The sequence below is a fragment of the Mixophyes fleayi genome, chromosome 9 (assembly GCF_038048845.1).
Source record: "Mixophyes fleayi isolate aMixFle1 chromosome 9, aMixFle1.hap1, whole genome shotgun sequence".
Taxonomy (NCBI): Eukaryota; Metazoa; Chordata; class Amphibia; order Anura; family Limnodynastidae; genus Mixophyes; species Mixophyes fleayi.
Genome location: NC_134410.1, coordinates 26,687,806 through 26,712,072, shown reverse-complemented (window position 1 = coordinate 26,712,072; position 24,267 = coordinate 26,687,806). Strand labels below are relative to the sequence as shown.

The following is a 24,267-nucleotide window of genomic DNA, read 5'->3' as shown; positions in this document are numbered from 1 at the left end:
GCAGTAGTTAGAGAGAGAGAGGCAGGACCACAGGAGGAGTTTTATAGTATGGGCGAGATCAGCACTTATTTGAATGAGGAGAAGAAGGTACCACAGAAGGATAAGTTGAGGAGGTGGGTGGTATGGGAGCAGGCAATAGGTTATTCAGGTTTTGTTTTGTGGTGGTTGTTTAAATAAATATGCAACCTTCTGCCTCACGGACCCATGTCAGTAATGTATCTGCTGGCAGAGCCTGTCCAGCCTTACAGCAGGCAGCAGATGATCAGCCTGCATCTGGCCAATGAGAACTTTGAATAATCTATGTTTCAGTAAAACAAACGAAAGAATAAGAAGGAAAACTTTATCTGCAAAACCGGAATGGACACATGGAAGAACATACTGGTCTTTTGGTTTAGCATGAAAAAATGCTGTATGTGTTCCCTTTAAGAACAATGATGTGAAAGTGAAAAGAGTTCTAGAAATCAGTGACGGGAAGTGCTCAGTGTGGATAACATCAGTTGTAGGATGATAAATGTACATGTCCACTAACAACCATGGAGAGAGGTAATATTTAATGTAATGAAGTGTGTGTGGTAGGAAGTTACTGTTTGCCAGTCCTGCCTGTTGGATTAATAGTCTGTGAGACAAATCACCTCCTGTGATAATGTAACACTGTGTTTCATGACATGCATGGGTTTGTCTTCTGAATACACTACTAGTATGTTCATTTCGTTAGCATTCAGCAGTGTCACTTGCTATATTTCAGAAATAGAAACCCATGTTAATGTATACATTTTTATATATATATATTGTTTTTTTTATTTTAGGTTGCAATTTAACATAGCATATTTAAATTAGACATGGAAACCCAGCGCTGTCTGATCCTGTCCTGATAATAATGACCAGTCAGGAGATCTCTCTATATTAGATATAGAAACCCAGCACTGTCTGATCCTGTCCTGATAATAATGACCAGTCAGGAGATCTCTCTATATTAGATATAGAAACCCAGCACTGTCTGATCCTGTCCTGATAATAATGACCAGTCAAGAGATCTCTCTATATAAGATATAGAAACCCAGCACTGTCTGATCCTGTCCTGATTATAATGACCAGTCAGGAGATCTCTCTATATTAGATATAGAAACCCAGCACTGTCTGATCCTGTCCTGATAATAATGACCAGTCAGGAGATCTCTCTATATTAGATATAGAAACCCAGCACTGTCTGATCCTGTCCTGATAATAATGACCAGTCAGGAGATCTCTCTATATTAGATATAGAAACCCAGCACTGTCTGATCCTGTCCTGATAATAATGACCAGTCAGGAGATCTCTCTATATAAGATATAGAAACCCAGCACTGTCTGATCCTGTCCTGATAATAATGACCAGTCAGGAGATCTCTCTATATTAGATATAGAAACCCAGCACTGTCTGATCCTGTCCTGATAATAATGACCAGTCAGGAGATCTCTCTATATAAGATATAGAAACCCAGCACTGTCTGATCCTGTCCTGATAATAATGACCAGTCAGGAGATCTCTCTATATTAGATATAGAAACCCAGCGATGTCTGATCCTGTCCTGATAATAATGACCAGTCAGGAGATCTCTCTATATTAGATATAGAAACCCAGCACTGTCTGATCCTGTCCTGATAATAATGACCAGTCAGGAGATCTCTCTATATCAGACATACAATGATCAACCACAACATTAAAACCACTGACAAGTGAAGTGAATAACATTGATATTCTCGTTACAATAGCACCTGTCCAGGGGCAAACGCAGGATTTGTAGAGGGGGGTTTCCATACCACGCCTCCAGTGGGTGTGACCAACATGCATGGGGGCGTGGCTATAATTTTAGACAGTGCTTGGCTGCTCTCCAACTCTTCCTATCCCCATAATATACATGGGCAATGTTGCGTACATTACTGTTAGGTGCACGTAGCTCTCCCTTTTCAAGCAGAGCTGTGTGAAGCGGGAGCAGGGTCCAGCCACCTCAATTATACTATGCCCCAGGCTTGGCGTGGGGTTTCCAGGCACTAGGACCTCCCTTCGGTTTGCCTATGCTGTCAAGGGGTGGGATATATTAGGCAGCAAGTGCACAGTCAGTTATTGAAGTTGATGTGTTGAAAGCAGATAAAATGGGCAAGTGCAAGGATCTGAGCTACTTTGACAAGAGACCATTTGTGATGGCTAGACGACTGGGTCAGATCATCTTCAAAACGGCAGGTCTTGTGGGGTGATCTTAGTATGTAGTGATTAGTACCTACCAAAAGAAGTCCAAGTAAGGACAACCGGTGAACTGGCGACAGGGTCATGGGCGCCCAAGGCTCATCAATGCATGTGGGGTGTGAATGATAGCCCGTCTGGTCCAATCTCATAGAAGAGCTACTGTAGCTGAAACAGTTAACACTGGCTATGATAGAAAGGTGTCAGAACACACAGGGCATCGCAGCTTGCTGCATATGGGACTGTGTAGCTGCATACTAGTCAGAGTGCCCATGCTGACCCCTGTCCAACCACCGAAAGCGCCTACAATGGACATGAGAGCGCCAAAACCGGACCATGGAGCAATGGAAGAAGATAGCCTGGTCTGAGGAATCACATTTTATTTTACATCACGTGGCTGGCCGGGTGCGTGTGCATTGTTTACCTGGGGAAGAGTTGGCACCAGGATGCACTATGGGAAGAAGGGAAGACGGCGGAGGCAGTGTCATGCTCTGGGCAATGTCCTGCTGGGAAACCTTGGGTCCTGGCATTCATGTGGATGCTACTATGACACGTACCACCTATCTAATCATTGATGCAGACCAAGTACACCCCTTCATAATATGGTATTCCCTGGTGGCAGTGGCCTCTTTTAGCAGGCTAATGGCACCCTGCCACACTGCAAAAATTGTTTAGAAATGGTTTGAGGAACATCAGATGTGTTGATTTGGCCTCCAAATTCCCGAGATCTCAATCCGATCGAGCATCTGTGGGATGTGCTGGAAAAATAAGTCCGAGCCACGGAGGCCCCACCTCGTGTCTTACAGGGCTTAAATGATCTGCTGCTAATGTCTTGGTGCCAGATACCACAGGACACCTTCAGAGGTCTTGTGCAGTCCATGACTCCACGGGTCAGAGCTGTTTTTCCAGCACAAAAGGGACCTACACAATATTAGGCAGGTGGTTTTAATGTTGTGGCCAATGTATAAACCCAGCACTCTCTGATCCAGTCCTGATAACAATACCCAGGCAGGAGATCTCTCCATATTGGATATAGAAGCCCAGCACTGAACCTGTACTAATAATAGTGACCAGGATATTATTTCTGGATGTCTGTACTATATGGCTGTGTCCAGCTATGGAGGGGTTACTACAATGAGCCTGACGTCAGGGTCTTTAGGGATTCCACAGTCAGGGTAGGGGAAGGTGAATCTGTTCTGGCTCCTCCTTGCTCTGTGCTCAGCAGTGAATGACTCTCAGCTCTGAGACTGCTCTGTGTCTGACCAGGAGGAGAGGATTATATAGGGTCTGTGCCATAGTCCTCTACTGATGTGTCTGTCTGTCTGAGGAACATCACACAGGTAAAGGAACCCTGGACGCTCATAACGTCTTATCTCCCACTGCTCCAACACAGGTCAGTGCTAATCCTCTAGCACAATACTCTCACCTCTGTCTTTCTGGAGACAGTACATTATGCACAGTTTGTATAACGAGAATATATATATATATATATATATATATATATATATATATATATAATCTTCAAGTCTTTAGAAAGATTGTATATAATGGTGACATATTTCTAGACAGAGACTATAAAAACAATGTATCCAAAATGGCTTATTATCTATTGTTCTTATAATTGGACTATATAAATTACACAGGCTTTCTAGATAGGGACTGTGCAGTATGTTAGAATTGAGTTATATAACTATGCAATGTTCTTAGAAATATGTGATATTATGCAGGAATCTTGAAAGAGGATCTATATTTTATATAAGGTTTCTAAAAAACAGTTGCTATATAGTTATACCATTTTTATTATAAAAAAAACATTATATAATTTTAGAAGCTTCATAGAAATGGGCTATATAAGTTTATAATGTTTCTAGAATGGAGCGATGTGTATAATTATACAATGTTCCTAGTAAGAGTATCTACATATAATTGTATGATGTTTCTATATGATGTTTCTAGAAAGTGGTTAGTCTGTGTTATCAGTCTATGTACTTCTTAACTTGTGCTAGTCTATCATTGTAATCTACCAGTGATTGTAACTGAGTATGGTTAATTGCAAGCTCCTTGGTCTAGGCCAGTCTTTGCATGTGTACAACGCATTGATGCAAAATGTGATAGTCTGAGGTCTGTGAGCACGTTGTACTGTCCTGACACATGAAATCTCACCTATGTCTAGGCTAGGGAAAGTGGTTACACGTGTGGTCTCCATATAGGAGAGGACCAACTGAGGGAGTGGCTTAGAAGTCACGTTAGAAAGTCCTATTATCCTGAAAGAGTAGTAGCTGCTTGGATCAAACTTTCATCAGACGTAATTGCGATATGTTTATACGTCACAGTGGATTCTGGGTAAAGAGTTTTAACACTTCTTTTCGCTTTGTAATAATGTCACACAATCTAATCATAACAAGGCAATCAATAAGAAAAGCAGAGGCGAGTTCATAAATAAATCATATAATCTGTATTATTTACTGCTATTATTTGCACAATGATATTATTTCTAAGTATCCTAACAATGTCTTAAACTCAACAAGGAGCTAATAGTAACATACTGTAAGTAACGCAGGTTTGAATCCCTTACAATAAGTGTCATGTACCTGTATATATTGTGTCATGTTGTATCAGGTAACCAGTAGCGCACCCCCCCCCTGCGCTAACTAAGTGGCCGCCATAGTGGCACTATCCTATACAGCAGCCGCGGCGCTGTCAAAGAAGCGTCCGCGGATGCTTCTTTGACAGCGCCGCAGCTGCTGTATAGGACAGCGCTGCCGATACGGAGCTGCTGCGCATGCGCAGGCGCATGCGCAGCAGCTCTTTCTCGTGTTTTGGGGGGTTTTCTGACAATCCTGCGTGCGCCCCTGGTAACATTAATCTGGAAATATCAGGATGAGAGGGGCACAGCTGACATTCATTATATGACAGCATAGGGATACAGGGGCAAACGCAGGATTTGTAGAGGGGGGTTTCCACACCACGCCACCAGTGGGCGTGACCAGCATGCATGGGGGCGTGGCTATAATTTTAGAAAGTGCTTGGCTGCTCTCCAACTCTTCCTATCCCCATAATATACATAGGCAATGCTGCGTGCCCTACTGTTAGGTGCTCTCCCTTTTCAAGCAGAGCTGTGTGAAGCGGGAGCAGGGTCCAGCCACCTCAATTATACAGTGCCTCATGCTTGGAGGGGGGTTTACAGGCACTAGGAACCCCCCCTCAGTTTGCTTATGGAATATCTCCTGATATTGAGATTAGGGCTCGGGCCTAGAAGAGTTAAAGGGGCAGCAGCCGCTGACCTTGCACATCATCATTTTGGTTGTTTCCTGTGTTTATTAGTTACATATGATAAACATGTAAATATTTATATGGGATACAGCAGGGGATAGAACCAGAGAGAGGTACAGTGGTAGGATTAGGAAGGGATATGGAACAGCACAGAAAAAAAGTGGACTAATGGATCAAAAAAATGTAAATCCACTCTGCGAGGGGGTTCCCCCATATCCCCCCTCCCAATTTTTTAACTATTTGTCTCCCTTCTTATTTTCTGAACCCCATACCTTTGCAAAACGTTCTCAATAAAAATGTATTGATGACAAAAATGTAAATCCAGACCAGACTGTGATGTTAAATATATATATTTCCCGTATGACTCGCTATTCACCTGTAACGCAGGAGCAGACTCACTATGAGCTGTTAGTGATGTCATGTCTGAGACGTCTGCAATAACTGGATGGATCCCAGCATTTCTGAGTTTTGTAATATTTGGGGGCTTTTTTCACTTTCAGAATACTTTAACTTATTGGCTTTAAGTGCCTTCCTCCAACATTTACTGGCACTTCCTTATCTTGGTAGTTTCCTTCTATGCTTTTCTTCCAAATCTTTATTTGATCAAACAAAGTTGTTTGTTTTTGCTGCCCTGGGTTACAATACAAAGCTGTGTTCTCTGGATACAAATGTTTCCACAGCATACTTAAACCAGCATGTTTTTCTACTTTAAATAGCAAGATAAGAAAAATTTTTAAGCAAGTTTCTGATAGTCATTTTTCGTAGCTATCATCATACAAATCATTATCTCATTTCCAAAAGCTGACCACTCTCATGTGATGGCAGCGAGAGAGGGGGAGAAGGAGGATGGCATACTGTAGGCAGAGCTCAGATGAGTGTCCCAAAGCCTCTGTGCTCGCTATACCATGTGCCATGTGACTGTGGTTGCTATGGTAGCCCAGAATCCTAAACCATTAATAGTAGCCTGTCACAGGTATTTATGTTAAAAAAAACACACCTGAATTTTTTCAGTGGATCGTTGCTTTAATATACTGTTGTGTGATACGAAGTACCCCACAGGTCTCTGATGGATGCTGTTCACTGACAGGATTAACAAACCATAATTCAGCGACTTGATTTCAAAACACAGCTGATGTCTTTATAAAGTTGATTTAGTGGAGATGTTTAAATAACATGTCAAAATCTAGAACAGTTTACATTTATCTAGAGTGGAATTCTTCAACTGTTCACTTAAAATAGATGAACTCTTCCATTTCCAGTAAAACATTACTTTAAAGTTGAACCTCTTCAAAGTGCCACTCAACTGAAAAATTATATTTTTCTTTATAACCTTGTCCCCTCCACCACCACAAAGAAGCCTCTCCCGTCCTGCTGGAGGAAGGTTTTCCCCCAAGCTAGCAGGGAGTCTGGGGGACAGCTGACAGTGCCGTTGCCCAGGCTTTAATTTCAGAGGGTGCAGGGGGCAGATCTACAATGCTCCAGAATTTTTCGGAAGGAGTTCAGCAATGTTATAATAACAGTTGCACGGTCTGGCTGTGTGCCTGTGTGTACATACCTACATTGTAACCTCAGCCTCACCCTCAGAAGTATTTCCTCACATCTCTCTCAGGAAAAGTGATGGATGATTTGTGGCCTAGGGATTAGAATTTTACTGTATGTAATTGGTGCTAAGTGATCCTGTAGTTCTGAAGGGCACGGTATTAAAGGGTCTATTTATCAACAGGTGAAAAGACCTAGATCCGGTAAAGTTGGAGTTTCTGTCGGACTTAGGGCTTTTTTTTCTATTTATCAAAGCCCCCGGGCCGGCAATGCTTGGGGAAACCTAAGTACTGCCACTGTCCTCCTATAGCTTCTGTGATCCCAGAATGGTGGTAGCCCGGGGTATTGTAAGGAAAAATGCTTTATTAGTAAAATAAGTAAATATAGTATTTTTTTAAGTACTTTTTTTTTTTATACAACTCTGTAACTCGGCTTCCAGGTCTAGTGCGCTGGCTCAACAAATACGCAGAGGGACCCTGCACTGGTCTGGTGAAGGGTAAGACTCCTCCTACCACTGCCAGCTATTCGTTCATCTGCCCTGGCAGCCATTCATTGATAAATTGTGAGATCGAAAATCTTCAGTATTGTAAGATCTTGATAAATAGACCCCTTATTAACTCATTCTGTGTGCTTTAGGTAATTCCCAGTTCTAATTCTGTATGTATGCTTGAAGGGTGCCCCTAGTGACCATAGCTGCAATTACAGGTGGTACTCTCTGCCCCAGCTAGCTGGTGGGTAAAGACAACCAATACCAGAGGACCCCCCTCACATCCAAACACACGGGTGTTTAACACAGTCATGATGTGGGCAGACCCTAATCCAGTGTTATGATGTGATGCAAATGAAGTTGGGCGCCACGCCCTCTCAGTTCAAAAAACATCAAATGAAAACTGAGCAGCGACCACCCCCCTCAATTGCTGATAGGACTCTTCCCCTCTCCTTCAACTGGCCTCCTGTCACACCGCTGTTGCCACCATGTTGGGGGCACCACCAAACTATGGAGAACCCACTCATCTGGCTCCTCCACTATTGGGGCTCCTGGTCACCCCTATTGTGGCTCCAACATGAGTTTTACTGCACCTTCCGTGCACCCACCCCTCCCAACTAAGGGCTATTTTTGGTTAGTGGGGTGGGTTAGACTCCTTAGTGGAGTTCATATAAATAGCCCCCTCCCTTCACTAGGAAGTGGACAGAATGCAGGAGAGTGGCCTGCTCTACTGGGAGTCCGGGAGACCACCCCGGAATTTGGAGGTCTCCTGGACATTGTAGGAGAGCAGCCAAGTATGAGTTAAATCATGTTTACTTATAAGATGCCACAAGTTCCATAGCACTGGATAGTCAACAATAAATCTTGGGCCTCCCACAAAACAGACCGTTATATAGTATGTAAAAAATCCTGCTTGATCCAACAACAACTGTCCCAGCACTAGTGCTCTCGTGGATCATGGTAGAGAGAGCGAAGAAGTGTAGAGCAAATCAACTTTCACAGCGGAACAGCGATGAAATGTTCTAGCGATATCTCTAGTTCTGCATTATGGGGCACATTTATCAATATTCACATAAAGTGAAAAGTAGTTTTCAATCCTTATCGCAATGATAAGGATTGAACTATTTCTCACATTTATGTACAGCCCTGCACAGAAACAGCAGTTCCGAAAAACTGCTGTTTCTGCGATGTAAAAAATCATACTTACCCCCCTCTTCGGAAGCGCTACCTCCAGGTCTTCTCCTCGTTCTTTTCATTCTTCAATTGCGCATGTCCAGTTCCAAGAACTGGACATGCGCACACAGATCCCCTCTCTGTCGTTGCAGAGAGAGCGCGCTGAGTGACAGGGAGGGATCATGTGATCCGTCCACACATGCGCTGTACAGCTCTGCTCTTCGGAGCAGAGCTGACAGCATTAGATTTCTTCCATTCCGATGATGTACGCCAGCTCTGGCGTACATTAACATGACAAGTTCCCGAAAAAAAAATTTTTTCGGGACTTGTTAGATTGCGGCCAGGTTGAATGGTGACTGCTCCCAAAAACGAAGAGGAGTGCAAAGCAGCAGCTATCCATGATATCTGCTGCGATGCACCCTTAATAAATTTGCGGAGGACACTGTGGGACCTTAATGACCCGTTAAAAGCACTATCGTGCTTTCTTAAATATGCCCCAATATATCTGTAAATGTTTTTTTAACGTCAATCCATTCTCCTGTGTGGTGTGAATCGGGTAGTAGTGGGAACACCAAAGTCCAAATTCTGCCTCCAAAACGTTCCAAATTTTTGAGCCAGGTAATTATTTTGCTGAGCGGTTTTGAAAATGTGGCACATAATATGCTTGGAGGAGCGATCTGTTTTTTTTATATTGTCAGATCACTTTTGTGTTAGACTAGTAAGAATAGGATCCTGTACTGTACTACAAAGAAGGGACCACTGAGCAAACTTTATGATCTATGGGCGTTTTCTGTTTCAAACGTGTGGGAAAATCCCAAGGTTTATAATCCAGATCTCTTCATCCCTTTACAGTTTACAGACCTTGAGACAAACAGAGGACAACATACCCACAACACTGGCAACCACTGTTGTTCAGTACAATCCACCTTAATATAAAGACATGTAAACAAATACTTCCTGCTTCCTAGGAGACTGAGGACCCGCTGGAATTTTACCGCAGATAAAGAGAGATTTGGGTGGAACTGGTACCTCCGCCTGGGGGGGGGAACCTGACAGCCCTGACATATGGCTCTGGGCTGTTGTTTCTGTCTTCTGGAGAGCTTCTGGTGATGCAAGGGTTAATAGGAATACTCGGTTCCAGGGCATTTAGACTGTGAGAAGTGGGTGAACTCTCACCTCAGACCCCCCCTGGAGTCCCCCCCATGGCCCCTAACAGAGGATAGAGCAGATGGAGGAGTCAGGAAGCTGTAACCCTTTCATTGCCATCCTCACTCATCACATTTTTATAGCATGATATTATCATACATAGTAATATTAGAGATATATTATAATAATGGACTATGCTGTTTAATAATAGAATCCTTGAAACGTTGCAATTAACAAAGTTACGGAAACTCTGAGGGGTCATTGTAGTACAATATGGACAGAGCCTGGAGGAGACTAGTCGTAGGTCTACTGGATATAGTAAGATTCTCAACCATGTAAAATGTCTTGGTAAGCCTGGAGTGGCTATATACCCCGGGGGCTAGTTACGCACGTTGCAATCCAATCCAATTTGGAAACACTTAGAAAGACAAATTGCACAGATCCAATCAGACTGACTTGATCTGATAAGAGCGAAAGACTGGAAATCGTCCATACCCAATCCTTTGCCACTTTAGGGTTGACATGCCATTATGGCCAAACTCGTTCCCATCCACTTAGATTTTGATCTTGATCAGTAACAACCAGATGGTTAACATGAAATGCACGGGAAAAAACAGTGTAGACTGAGATCACAGTACAGGTGTCCACATATGTTGTGATATTACAGCTGTGATATCATCATCATCAGTTATTTATATAGCGCCACTAATTCTGCAGCGCTGTACAGAGAACTCCCTCACATCAGTCCCTGCCCCATTGGAGCTTACAGTCTAAATTCCCTAACATACCACACACACAGACAGACACACAGACTAGGGTCAATTTTGATAGCAGCCAATTAACCTACTAGTATGTTTTTGGAGTGTGTCTGTGGGAGGAAAGTGGTGGAAACCTGAGCACCAGGAGGAAACCCATGCAAACACAGGGAGACCATACAAACTCACAGATAAGGCCATGGTCGGGAATTGAACTCATGACACCAGTGCTGTGAGGCAGAAGTGCTAACCACTAAGCCACCGTGCTGCCCCACACTGCCCAATGTGGCAGTGTGGGATCCGAAAGCTACTCTGATGTCCAGCGATGATTCTATAAACAATTATTGGATCGTTATCGGGCATGGAGCAAAATGCAGTTGTAATATGAGCTCAATCGACCTATATGTGGCTCTCTGACTGCTTTAACAGGCTGTAGGGCCACTGAATCAACAGTATTGACCCCTATATAACCCTCTTAACAGTGGTGGAACTACCGATACTGGGGTCCGGCCACTACGGGACCCGAGATGATGGGGGGGCCTAGTGATGCTGCGCTATCAGACCCCTGAGGTCCCCACTACCCTCCTAGGCCTCTGCTCTGCTCTCATAGGAGAAGCATGCGTAGGTCCAACACATTTTTAGTGAAGATGGAGGTATGTGCAGTGCAGGACAGATCCTAAGGGTGCCCAGGATATCGGGAGTATCTGTCCTACTTCCTGCGGGCTGTCAATAATTATTTTTCAGACCTCCTAGTACCAGTGAGTTGTGCATTTATGCCATAAAGCATTCCATGGTCCTGCATTGCTCTATTGTATACAAATCTGACAGGCAGGGATGTTATTAATGCCACTTTTTCGTATACCTCCCATTCGCACATACTGACTATATCATCAGCAGCGCTGTCCATGTGAATCAGGCCAGCAGAACAAGTACACAGAATAGCAGTGCAAGACCTTTGGATGTTTTAGGAGACCTGGTAGGACGGGCAAGCAGCACATCAGAGGTAACAGGCCGGATTTAATTTTAACATAGCCCCTAGTGAGACGTGACCACTGCCATTTTGTCGTGGTACCGCTGAGAAGACGCTGATTTGGACAGTGACTATGTTGGGAAGTATACATTTGGGGCAGTATTCTCCTTGTAGATTGCAGGTACTCTGGAAGTAAGTGGTCACAATCATACTTGCCAACATTTTGATATTCCCTCAAGGAGATCCCGCAGGGGAGATCCTATTGCAGAGTGCCCAAATCGTGTTATCGTGACCCTGCCCCCTGGCACAATGCTGCGATTCTTGGCATAATACAGCCCCCACCCATTATGTAAGGGGAGTGGGCATGATGCTGGAAGGTGCATGCTCTCCCTAGAGAACTCCTAGAAATTTGTGAGTTTTCTAGGCCTTTCAGTAAAGTAGGCAACTAAGCAGATCAGGCCACTTACCGGTACTTCCTGAGGGTTGGTCCAAGGCACAAGTCCGGTGGGGCGCAGTGATGTGATTTGCCTCGACACAGCACACTGCCCACTCAGCCACGCCCCCGCGGAACAACGAGGTGGGGTATATAATGACTTTATTGTGCAGTTGATCAGTACAGAAATATAGGGAAATTCCCGGGGACAAATCTTTCAAAGCTGAGACTGCGCCTGTAAATTAAGGCCAATTGTTAACAATGTAGGCTCAGTTCCTATAGTTTATCCAGACTCCCGTTAATAAGGCAAGGTAATAAAATACATTATGATGTAAGGTAGGATTAGGCAACGTGCGGTTCTCCAGCTATTATAGAGTTTCAAGCCTCATGTAACACCCTGAACATGCTGGGACTTGTAGTTATACAACAGCTTGAAAGTCCTAGGTGTCTTACCATTGATATTGGGGATACAATCACAAGAAATGAGTTTGAATATCATCATAATTAACATTAGGAAAGTGTAATAACATGTAACACGTAGATAGATCGATAACATTTGCTTAGATATAACAAGAGGAATATTGTATCATAAGGATCCCAAACATTTGTTTCCCACTCTGCACCCCTGACCTTTCTGCAGTCAGCAAGGGAGTAGCAGTAGGGATGGACTGACAGATGGCGGGCCGCACCCCCCATACTGACACATTTTTGGCTGGGAGATCTGGACAGGAGACAGGAGACTGATACATGTAATTTAACCGCCTTCCTGCAAGGAAATGCTGACACTCTGGGCCCTGATCAGAGAGACTCGGTGGTCACTTTGCTCTGCACCCTGGTATTCCTGTCCGGGACCAGTACGGAGAGCGAGACGAGATCTCCTTCAACAGTGTATTATGTCACTGCAGGAAACACACAATTAAGGTGAACGTTTTTGTGATGGAGACAAATTTAATGCAAAAAAAATATTGCATACAACTTGTGACCCAACACAACAATATAATATAACATAACAATGACCATGCAAATCCCATTCATGGTAAAGGATGTGATCAGCAGACAACTGATGTGACGTGACAACATGTACAGCATGCTGCATCTTTCCCAGATTGTCACGCAATCGCCTAACAGATAGTAGAGAGTGTAACCGCAGCCTCATAGGGATCCAACAGATACCGGTCATGAGATGTGATTTGTTGCATGTCAAGGTTCTCCCGAACTCTAATCTTATGTCTTTTAAAAATTGCGTTACTCACTATCTAGATACCTTGTTTTATCTTGGTCACATGACATTCGATATCCATTGCGACTGCTTTCCTGGACTAAAATGTTGCTTTTAAACTGACTAAAGCTAAAAATGTAATTATTTTTATAGGAAAAAATTATTCTTATATTCTTTATAAAAGTCTTATGTCTGATATCTTAATCTCTTTTACCTTCTTCATCTTATCCAACTATTACCTTAGAGTAACGACACGAAACTTGTGTGGCAAAATTAAATGATTTATTTAACTATGGTGGAGGAGAATAAAGCAGTCAGTCGACGTGCTCCAGGCAAAACCCAACTGTCCTAGCATATCCTTGGGACTTTCTCATCTGGGGAACAGCCAAACCCCTGGGTTCAAGTGGGGGACCAACCAATCACACCCCGGGCGCACATATCTACCTGGACGGGGCACCACGTCCCAATTCTACCGAACCCGCCCATCCTCTGGGCTATACGGAAAGCAACCACAGGGAAACCCACAGGGGCGGTACCTGAACCGAGACTAATAGCCGATTCACTCAAAGAGAGGTGGGTTCAATGTGCCCAATACCGCAAATGTGCGCCCAACCAACCACTGGTCATTGACTGCACTGCGTTTTCCGGCCAAAACTCCATCCATCTTCGCGGACAACCATGACCGCATCCAGCTGATACCAATCCTGAACAGTATCCAGCCGATTCCTCACGTTCCCAGGAATCAACGAAGCAGGGAGGGTGGGTGGGCAACATCCAGATCTGCAAAGCTGAATAAAACTCCGCCCATCCAACTTATAGCCTCTGTACTCCTCCCCTATGACACCGGATGGGCATATCCAATAGTTAACTATTAACACTCCAGAGTATACTCAGTTAAAGATACAGCAAAGCATTTATTATCCTTAGTTCCTACGCAGATCTCAGTTCTTATTCTTATACGATAGCGTCACTAGATTTTTTAATTTTAAAATTGCTAGGCAATAATTTTTGGCGCATAATTTGGCCTCTAATGTCAAACCAGTGAGGTTAGAGATAAAACTTTACAATTTTAACATGACTTCCGTTAGTAATCTACATAGAAGCAGGACTGATTATTTTTTTCGCCCCTCTAGGTCAACGTTGTGCGTTCCCCCCCCCCTTCCCCACACACGCCATCACTGCATGTGAATAAGTGCTAGCACCAACCTCCTGTTTAAATCAACCAATGTTGGTGCATAGTGTAAAAATTGGCTAGTGTAGACTACAGACCCTAAACTTGGTGGTTAGAGTGAAAAACAGACCCCATTCATGGTAGCTAGTGTACAAAAGCAAAGTCCAATCTTGGTGGCTAATGTTGAAAGAAGAATTTAATTCTAATGGATAGAGAGATAAGCAAGCTCCAGCCAGGTAGGTAGTGTATAAAACTGACCCCAGACCAGATGCATCACTTAGTTACTCCTCCTACAGTGAACTCCCATTGGCTGCCAGAATTCAGTATAAGAGGGTAGTTTGGCTGGATTAGGGGTGTGGTCTAATTTAATTCTTACCTACTCTTCTGGATTGTCCTGAAGGTTCCCGAGTTTCAGAGAGTCTCCCAGAACAGTAGGCCAGCCTCCCGTATCTCATCATCTTGTGAAGTACTTGGGCAATGATGATGAAATTTGTTGCAAATGATCAGGCCCCCCGCCATGATCAGGCCCCCGGCACTTGCCTCTTTATCATGTATGTCTAATTCAGGGGCAGGCTGGGATGGGGGACAAGGGGACATGTGCTCTCCGTACCAGTCCCATAGTGAGCCACCTTGGGCTGGGTCATTGGGCCACCTGCATTGTTTTTCCTTTAAAATGTTCCTAAAAGGCTGCTTAGCTGAGTATTGTCCCTGGGCTAATAATTGCCAGTCAATCCCTGGTATAATTTATCTGTATTTTATATTCAGGCATGATGGAATAATTAAAATCTGAGTCTATTAATGCAAGAAAAAGTATATATTCTTCATTACACATCGTAAGCAACCATCTGTGTCCATCTGAAATGTCAGGAGGTAAGTCAATAAATTTTAGCTTGTAAACAAGCAGGAAGGTGGCACAGCCATCGTCCATTCCTGTACCAGTCTTCAGGAGATTATGTCATCATTTGTCTGGCTCAAAAAGATGACATAATCATAAATATTTTCTGAATGACTCGAAATGTGGCCGGAGATAATGACATCATGGTGATCCCCGTAACAGACAGAAATATCTGTATAAATTATCAGAGTAAGATGATGTCGTGCAGGGACAGGCTGGGCTGGGGGCAAATGCTACCTTGGTCTGGGTTACGGAGTCATCTGCTTTTTTTTCCTTTAAAATGTTCCTGCTGAGTCGAGCCTTACATCCCAGGCTAAAATTTGCCAGCCCTCCCCTGATGTGGTGAATACATTATATACCTGACATCTTGTCAATGTCTGATATTTCTCAGTAAGACATTCAGTCTGGGTAAACCGATGATGCAGTCATGTGGGGATTGGAACATAATACCCACTGACATGATGTATGTGCTGCCGTTGAATCTGCTGATGCTGCAGACTAAATAATCTCAGCTATATATATACATGCACTGCCGTCTGCATTAATAGCATCCAGGGTTCTGTGACTTTAATCAGCTGTAATCTCTGGTCACATCTCAGGTGCAGCCATAGAGCCAGACTGGAACCTGATGTCTGGGTTAGGTAGAGATATAGCAAATTGACACCAGTCCTGGCACTGGAGATGAGATTGCACCTTTGACAGTTTATACAGATAGGGCTGTGTGCAATATGTATAGAACTTTTTCGTGCACTCTTGAGTAGTATGACCATCAAAAAGAAAAAGATTTTCCTTCATGTGCCAGCAGATGGCGCTGTTGGTATTGCTGTATATATTTGGCTTCCCATATTGCATTATTATATGTGAAGCCAAGACAAGACTTAGCACCCCTCCATACTTATAATACTAGCAGCACAATTAATGGTTTTAGTAAGTGCAGAGTGCAAAGGAAAATTGTAACCCTCACACCACCCACCACGTGACACAGACCAAATATCTGAGAGGGTAAGGTAATGAATACAGATGGGTTATTGCAGCAAGGTGTGGAGAAGCAGTGTTAGAGACAGGGGAGGGGAGGGGTGGCGCAGAGACTGTAATAGGATCGGAGGTCTTAGTATCAGTGGGGGTGGACCGGCAGCAGGTTGAGTACATTTATTATGAATGACCTAGGAAATGGGGAGTTACAGCAGATGGAAACATGTTTTACCGAGACCACCTGGGTATTATACATTGAAAATTCTCCGACCTCTTCCCACTTAAGGGGAAAGACAGAGATATAACCTGCGATGAATCCGGTATTTCTCATTAATGGAGGGAACCAGCTGGGCTGTGAGTGCTATCTGATTTAATCTATGAGATCAGCTCTCCGGCCATCTGCCTGCTGGGACAAAATGCTTCTTACAGCAAAGGGAATCTATTGAACTAAAGGCAGCCATAATTCTGCGCCCTCCACATTTATTACAAATCATTAATGTAAAACTGCAGCTGAAGTTTCTGCTGTAGCTTATATTAAAAGTGCCACATGCTACTTCCTAGGTCATCATGATAATGAACGGGAGGGTTTATTTTTTTTTTCCAGTTATCTCCTAATCTCCTTGTAACAAGTACAAATATTTTTCCACAAAGTTTACAGTAGACACCTTATAAAATAGCATTGGCTCGTCTGTCCGGCCACTGATTGGCCAGCAGCGGGAAGCGAGCCCTGATTGGCTCGCTGGCCTGCTGCCACTTATATAAATAAATGATGATTATGATGATATATAATAGACAAATATAAGAATTTAAAGTAACTGATATTTTAGATGTAGTGATCCTTTAGTATTAGTGTACATGCCATTTTGATAGAAGACTTAATGAGGACCTTTCATTAGTGCTTTGTTGAATCAGAGGTTTCGTCTCAGTGGCCATGCGGGATGAAAGTTACTGTGACAGATGACTATTTTGTGACTTTATGTGGAAGGGCGTCCATCCTGTTTGTTTAAGGGGAAGGAAGCTTATCCCACAGACTCTGGTTTACCCCGGAAATCTATTTATACAAATTCCATGAAATGAGCACAGTTATTTTTATCGCTATGCCAACCTTCCAGATTGATTTACAGCCGTGGCTAAAAAATATTGGTACAGTTTTCTATAATAATCTTCTAAGAATTATTGGAATTAAAAAATATGTTGGTATCCACGTATGTATTTCTGGTTAGCAGTGGAATAAAATACAAAAACCAGAAAAGTTAACTAAGTCGTAGCTTATTCCACACAGAAATCCTTAAATGGGCCGGACAAAATTATTGGCACCTCATAGAAGAAGTTAGAAATAATTAGATGTCGAGCAGGTGATTCTCCTACACTTTGGCACTGAACTCACTTGTGGTGTGTAACAGGTGCCTGCAATATAAGAACATCACTCGTTAAATGAGGTTAAATAGAGAAAATAACGCATTCTCCTGTTCTGTGTCACTGTGTGTACTGCAGGGAGCATCTAGAAAACAAATAAAGTCAGGGAATTGCCTGAGGAGGTCATATAGAAGACTGTAGCCAAGCATGGACAATCTCAAGGCTACGAAACAGTCTCCAGAGACCATGTTGTTCCTGTTTCCACCGTACGGTATGTTATTAGGCAGTTTAAGGCCCGTGGTACTTTAGCCAACCTCCTGGGCATGGCCACAAGAGAAAACTTAATGCAGCACATTGTTGACCTTTAGACACAAGGTACGACAGTCTTAACTCACACCATCCATTGCCAACTCCATGAAAGGGAGTTATATGGTAGGAGAGACCCACTGCTGAGTGAGAGAGACTAAAGTTTGCCAAAACACACCTGAACAAGCCAAGTTCCTTCTGGGAGAATGTCCTGTGGGCAGACGAAACAAAATTAGAGCTTTTTGGTAAAGCTCATCGTCTCTATGTTTACAGAAAGCAAAATTAAGCTTTCAAAGAAAACAAAATCTTTTATTCAGTCAAACATGGATGAGGTTCAGTGAGGTTTTGGGGTTGCTGTGCTCTATCTTCAACATGTGCATGGCATCATGAATCTGGAGTGCAATGTTGAATGCAGTGTCAGAAAGCTGGGTCTTCATCGAAGGTCATGGGACAAGAACACCAAAAAACCTTCAAAAAGCATCCAGAAATGGGAGAAGATACTGGACTGTTCAGAAGTAGCCAGTAATGAGTCCAGATCTACATCCAATAGACACCTGTGGACAGATCTGACAACAGCAGTTGAGAGACGGAACCTTCACATCTGAGAGAACTGGAGCAGTTTGCACGAGAAGAGTTGACCAAGCTAGCAGTAGAGAGGTGCAGGAAGCTCATCCACGGCTATAGGAAGCAGCTGGTTGCAGTTATTTTGACCAAAGGCTGCTCTACCAAACATTAAGTTTAGGGTGTCAATAATTTTGTCAATGCCATTTCTTTTCAGTTTCTCATTTATAAGGGTATACTGTATTAAAATCAGAATAAAAAGCAAAGGTTCTGTAATGTTAATAGTGAAAGAATTGTTGAGCCCAAATACTGTTGTTCATTTATGCTGTTATCTATGTTTAGAGGAAATTGTGAGTTACTTGAAAAAAGTGCAAGGGTGTCAAAATGAACCTACCTCCCAATGGTTGAAGTTTGGGAACCTGGGGGTAAATGTATCAATCTGCGGTTTTTGCAAAACTTGCCTTTAAAGACATTAACGTTTTCTGCCCTGCAAAGTTGCTGATTATCAGCGACTTGCAAAAACCGCAGATTGATACATTTACCCTCTGGACTTTGGTGGCAGAGATTATTTTAACTGATACGTTCTTTCTGTTACATAATAACATATGGGCCCCTAAAAATGCGTTTCCACTGTTATGTGACTGATTGGCTGCTCTGACCTATAAAATATTTGTTGTCAGCTGAATATATTTGGGAGGATATGTATGTTTCCAATAACCAAGTTTAATGTATAATGTTTATCTTTCAGATCTGCTTGACGATTGCAAAAGCAAGGCCTTTGTCCAAGTGTGAAGTTATTTCCCGAATTATGGAGACCTTGTCCCCCAAGCTTCTGTGAGGGCCCTGTGGGGTACTTGTCTGGTCATTGAAAGGGTCTTCATAGAGTTAAATCTATCCCCAGTATTTAAATCCGAGATGCCAGCAAAAACTCCGATCTATTTGAAAACATCAACTCCCAAGCGAGGCAAAAAGCCAAAACTGCGAGATGTTTTATCGAGGGAGATGATTAGCCCCCCTCTAGGGGATTTCAGACACAGTGCTCACATAGGACTGGATGGAGAAGAAGACATGTTTGGGGAGCTATCCTTCTTGCAGGGGAAGTATGACCTACTTCCAAACCAGGGACGTAAGTTGACCATCCACAGCACAGACACTAGTCTGGACCAAGAGTTTCGCTCTCATGACAGTGATGGAAGTTTCCGACCCTTCCTAAAAAGTGCAGTGTCCCTTCCTGTGTTCAGTGGCACACAGAGCAAAGAGAGAGCCCCTCCAAAACCACCCAGACTCCACTTGGAAGAAGTCCCAAGCCAACGATCCATGTCTGTCAGCTATGGAGATGGATGTTTTCGCGGTGAAGAGGAGATGTCCTTCTCCTCTTTCTCAAAAGAAGAAAGCAGCAGGTTTCTGACCACGTCAACTAGTTCATCTGAGGGTTCCATGACTGAAAGCAGCATGTTCAGTTCGGGTCATGGGAGAGACTTATCACAAGAGGACAACTCAGGCACCCACGAACAGGACATTTCTCCTTCGGAATCTTTCTTCGGTCTGGAGCTGGATCTCGGACCATCAATCCTGGATGATGTCTTGAGGATAATGGATGGTTACAAATCTTAAGGATTAAATGAACACTCCACTATTTTGTATATAGACATTTATGGACACTATTTATTATTGTACAGGAATGCTCCAGAGAGGAACAGTGATGGCAGATGTCCAGTCAGTCAAACTACTGTCATCTGGACAATATCTCTCTGTGATCAGTGGCTCCTGTCAAAGAAACAGCATTTTATATTAGCACAATGGGTATTATGATATATAGTTAACTTTGCTGGTATAAAACCCATAGAAAATCATATTATTTTTGATACAATCTCATCTCTAAACTGATTTATTATTTACAGGAAGATTTAACATCCAGTACCTTGAATTAGTTATTTAGTATTGTCCCGTACACAACTCAATGACTCTAAGACAGTCAATCATACTTTTTGGAGCTGTAGAACTCCTGCCAACACATATGATAAGAATTATAAACTCATGGCATCACTACTGTCATATCTGTGACGATTGGTTTAGTCGAACTAGTGACATCACTGAGCCATTCCCATGATTATTGGTTTAGTCGAGCTAGTGACATCACTGGGCCATTCCCATGACGATTGGTTTAGGCAAGCTAGTGACATCACTGGGCCATTCACGTGACTGTTGGTTTGGTCGAGTTAGTGACATCACTAGGCCATTCCCGTGACTGTTGGTTTGGTTGAGCTAGCGACATCACTGGGCCATTCCCATGACGATTGGTTTAATCGAGCTAGTGACATCACTTGGCCATTCACGTGACTGTTGGTTTGCTCGAGTTAGTGACATCACTTCGCTATTCCCATGACGATTGGTTTAATCGAGCTAGTGACATCACTTGGCGCCATTCCCGTGACTGTTGGTTTGATCGAAGTAGTGACATCACTGGACCATTCCAGTGACAATTGGTCTAGTCAAGCTAGTGACAACACAAAGCCATTCCTGTAATGATTGATTTAGTCAAGCTAGTGACATCACTTGGCCATTCCCGTGATTCTTGGTTTGATCGAACAAGTGACATCACTGGACCATTGCAGTGACAATTGGTCTAGTCGTGCTAGTGACAACACAAAGCCATTTCTGTAATGATTGATTTAGTCAAGTTAGTGACATCCCTTGGCCATTCCATTGACTGTTGCTTTAGTCAAGCTAGTGACTTCACTGGGCCATTACTATGACGATTGGTTTAGTCGAGATAGTGACATCTCTGGTTCCTAGTAAATTAATAGATGACATGCTCATGAGTAATTAGATCAGCACAAAAAAATGGCTGCCCCCACTTGGTGGACCTGACCATCCACAATTGTGGATGATATTTTAACATACAATGGAAAATATATGGCTTACTCAGACTTCATAGTTGCCATCACATCCCTGATATGAATCTGTCACCTTTATCTATGTTGGACCTCAAAGGTTTTCTGCTATCCTGAGTTTCATTTCCTCCCAAGTTACAGAAATTGATTTGAAGTCGAGTTCTTGGTGGGGTAAAGAAAATTCAACATTTTGGAAAAAGGTTTTATTAATGGGACTCTAACCCTACAGTTTTTATTTTTCCTTGTTTTCTGTTTAATGTAAATATTAAAGTAGGAAAGTATAAATATACAGTTTTTTCGGACTTCAGGTAGTTTTTATGATGGTAAGTCTGCTTGATAAATCTCATGACATAACGTAGTCAGCATAACTTCCTCTGTTTTCCCCATAATCCTTTTACCTCCATCAGAGCTCTCCTATCAGTCCCACTGACTGGTGATTATCCCCTTACAGGACAATAGGAATGGGGCAAGTAGAAAGGGATATGCACTACGGGTGGGGTACGTGTCCCCGACTCTGAGTAGAACAGTGAAGCTTTGAAAAGAGGACTTTGCAGAACAACGATCAATACAGAAGCCCGCACACAAAGTCATGTGACTTTCTTGGACTGTACTATCAGGGGTGTTTAATGAGTAATGGAGGGGGTTTGAAAATGTACCAAGTAGAAGGGTTGCTGTAAAATGTTTTACATTGTGCGACTCCCTGCATTACTCATTAAACCCCCCTAATATTAGTACAGTCCGAGGTGGTCACATGACTTTCTGTGTGCCGGCTTCTGTATTGATCGCGATTCTGCAAAGTCCTCTTTTCAAAGCTTCGCTGTTACCATCCTATTGTCATTGGCACCTTCTACCTTATCAAGTCGGGTAAGTCCTTGTCGGTGTAGTGGTAGTCGCGTTAGTGACCACCACCGTGTACTACATCCTCGGGCCAGGGTATGACATCATTGTGGCCAGGTAAAGTAAGGACCTAAAATATGGATGAGCACAGCTAGAAATGGAGGAGACACGACCCTCTGAGTTTGCTTATAGCCTGCACAGAGGGGTAGCATATATGTATGTATAACATATACATTACCCAGTGCTTGGTTACCATCCTTCAACTGAAAGCTTATTCAGTGCTTGAGTCTTAACCTGGTTCTTTCACCTTCACTTGACCTTATATCGTCATAAGGATCCGCCCGCTTTACAAAAAGGACAGGAGGGAACCAGGAGCATGGCCTCCTCTCCCGGGAGCTCTCCTGAAATTAGTCTCACAGACTTACCGGGTGAGTAGGCAAGTATGCCAAAGGCTGCCATGTTCTCAAGTGGTCCCTAGTATAGCAAGATATAAGATATGTAGAACTCTATGGTGAAGTCCTCAGTCACTCAATAGAATAGGAAAGATATATAGTAGGTGGAACACCAGGCAAAGTTCTCAGGTGATTGTAGCATAAGAGAGATTAATGGTAAGTGAAACGCCCAGAGCCGGTAGCCTAGGTGGTTAGTGGGTGCCTAAAATACAGATTGGGTGAGATAATGTCAATCATACGGTAATTTAATGCCCACACACTGCCCCCTCACAGTGCGCAGACACTGACATGAAAGAGAAGTGGCCGGCAGCTTCTTCCATGTGAGGCTGCTGCTCCTTCATGTTGGCAGTGGGAGTGCGTCACTTGGCTATGATGTCACACCTAGGCCCCACACTCCTAGACTGAAGAGCCAATGATATGATGTCACTCCCATTTTCCACCATGTAGTCCTCAGATAGTGGCTAGTATAGGAGATACATGTGATATATGGAGCACACGAATCAAGTCTAAGATGGTCCATAGTATAAGCGAAAAGAGCTTATTTGATCCTTAATATAAGAGACCTATGACCTGTAAAACTCAAGGGTGACACCCACAGGTGTTTTCTAAAGAAGGGTGACGGCAGATATATGAGATAAGCTATAGTTATATGTATATTTCTACCCCAAAATATTGTATTTGAAAATATAAAGCAAACACACTAACATCACATTTTCGACAAAAGAGATTTGGCAACTACTGAGGATTAAGCACTAAGCTTTAGATTGATAAAGATGTAATAAGTGGGTGTATTGGCTATTGCAGCAGATTACAGAGTTGCCACATATGTATGACTACATCATTCTGCTAAACTAGAAAGTAATTTCCATGTATTCCCCTGAGACCAGTGGTTTGTCATGTAACCGGGAAGTGTTCCTATAAGTCATTAATCTAATGAAGACTTTGTGCAGAGAGCAGTTGTGAAAGTCCCGTGTTTCATTTGTTGCCAAGTTAAATAAATGGTTTTTTTCCCGGTTTTATGAATATGAAATACATTGTGTTGGGAACCACCTCTATTGGAGTCCCGGAAAAATGTTAGACTGGCACTTGGGGTTCCTGCTAAGCTTGAGCACCATTAGCCTAAATGATGACGGTCTCTCTTAACAATGATTGGGAAAACTTGTCCAGTCCAGTGGATCTGATTCTTATATAGTGTCACCTCCATTGTCATTTTCCTTCTGCCCTCTGCTGGACAGTATTGGTAGTACTGCAAATAATACATTTTATTTATACCCATCTTGAAAATATGTTACTTTTGTTTCAGACTAGACCTCAGCTGTGTTTTCTGCATGGATATTGAGATAATTAATTTTTACTTTAAAGGGAAATCAGTCCTTGTAACAATGCATTTCTATTGATACATTGTTTCTAAAAATGAAGTATTTATTTTTGATTACTATTTAGAGACATTCCCTTATAAAGAGACATTTCTTTGTTCGTTTTAATAAAAAAAAACAACTAAAAAAAAACCTGTGTAACTTGTTATATTTTGTTATGCCAAGCTGTGTTTACTAATTCTCTGATATCTATATATTATATATCTAAATAAAACTCATGTGTTGCTAATA

General features: G+C 42.8%; 1 protein-coding gene across 3 annotated transcripts; it reads left to right on the top strand.

Moving 5' to 3' along the window:
• Positions 1 to 494: 494 nt before the first annotated feature.
• LOC142102311 (cdc42 effector protein 2-like) lies at positions 495 to 23,929 on the top strand. 3 transcript variants are annotated; one of them, XM_075187113.1, is made up of 2 exons: positions 495 to 543; positions 19,226 to 23,929. In XM_075187113.1, the coding sequence occupies exon 2, from the start codon at positions 19,393 to 19,395 to the stop codon at positions 20,089 to 20,091; it is 699 nt and encodes a 232-aa protein (XP_075043214.1). In that variant the 5' UTR covers positions 495 to 543; positions 19,226 to 19,392; the 3' UTR covers positions 20,092 to 23,929. The 3 variants fall into 3 exon arrangements, with proteins under 3 accessions (XP_075043214.1, XP_075043212.1, XP_075043211.1); XM_075187111.1 differs by lacking the exon at positions 495 to 543 and adding an exon at positions 3,417 to 3,561; XM_075187110.1 differs by lacking the exon at positions 495 to 543 and adding an exon at positions 3,417 to 3,614.
• Positions 23,930 to 24,267: the final 338 nt, after the last annotated feature.

Coding starts and splice junctions, on each gene's coding strand:
- LOC142102311 (XM_075187113.1), top strand. CDS start 19,393: ATGCCAGCAAAAACTCCGATCTATTTGAAAACATCAACTCCCAAGCGA.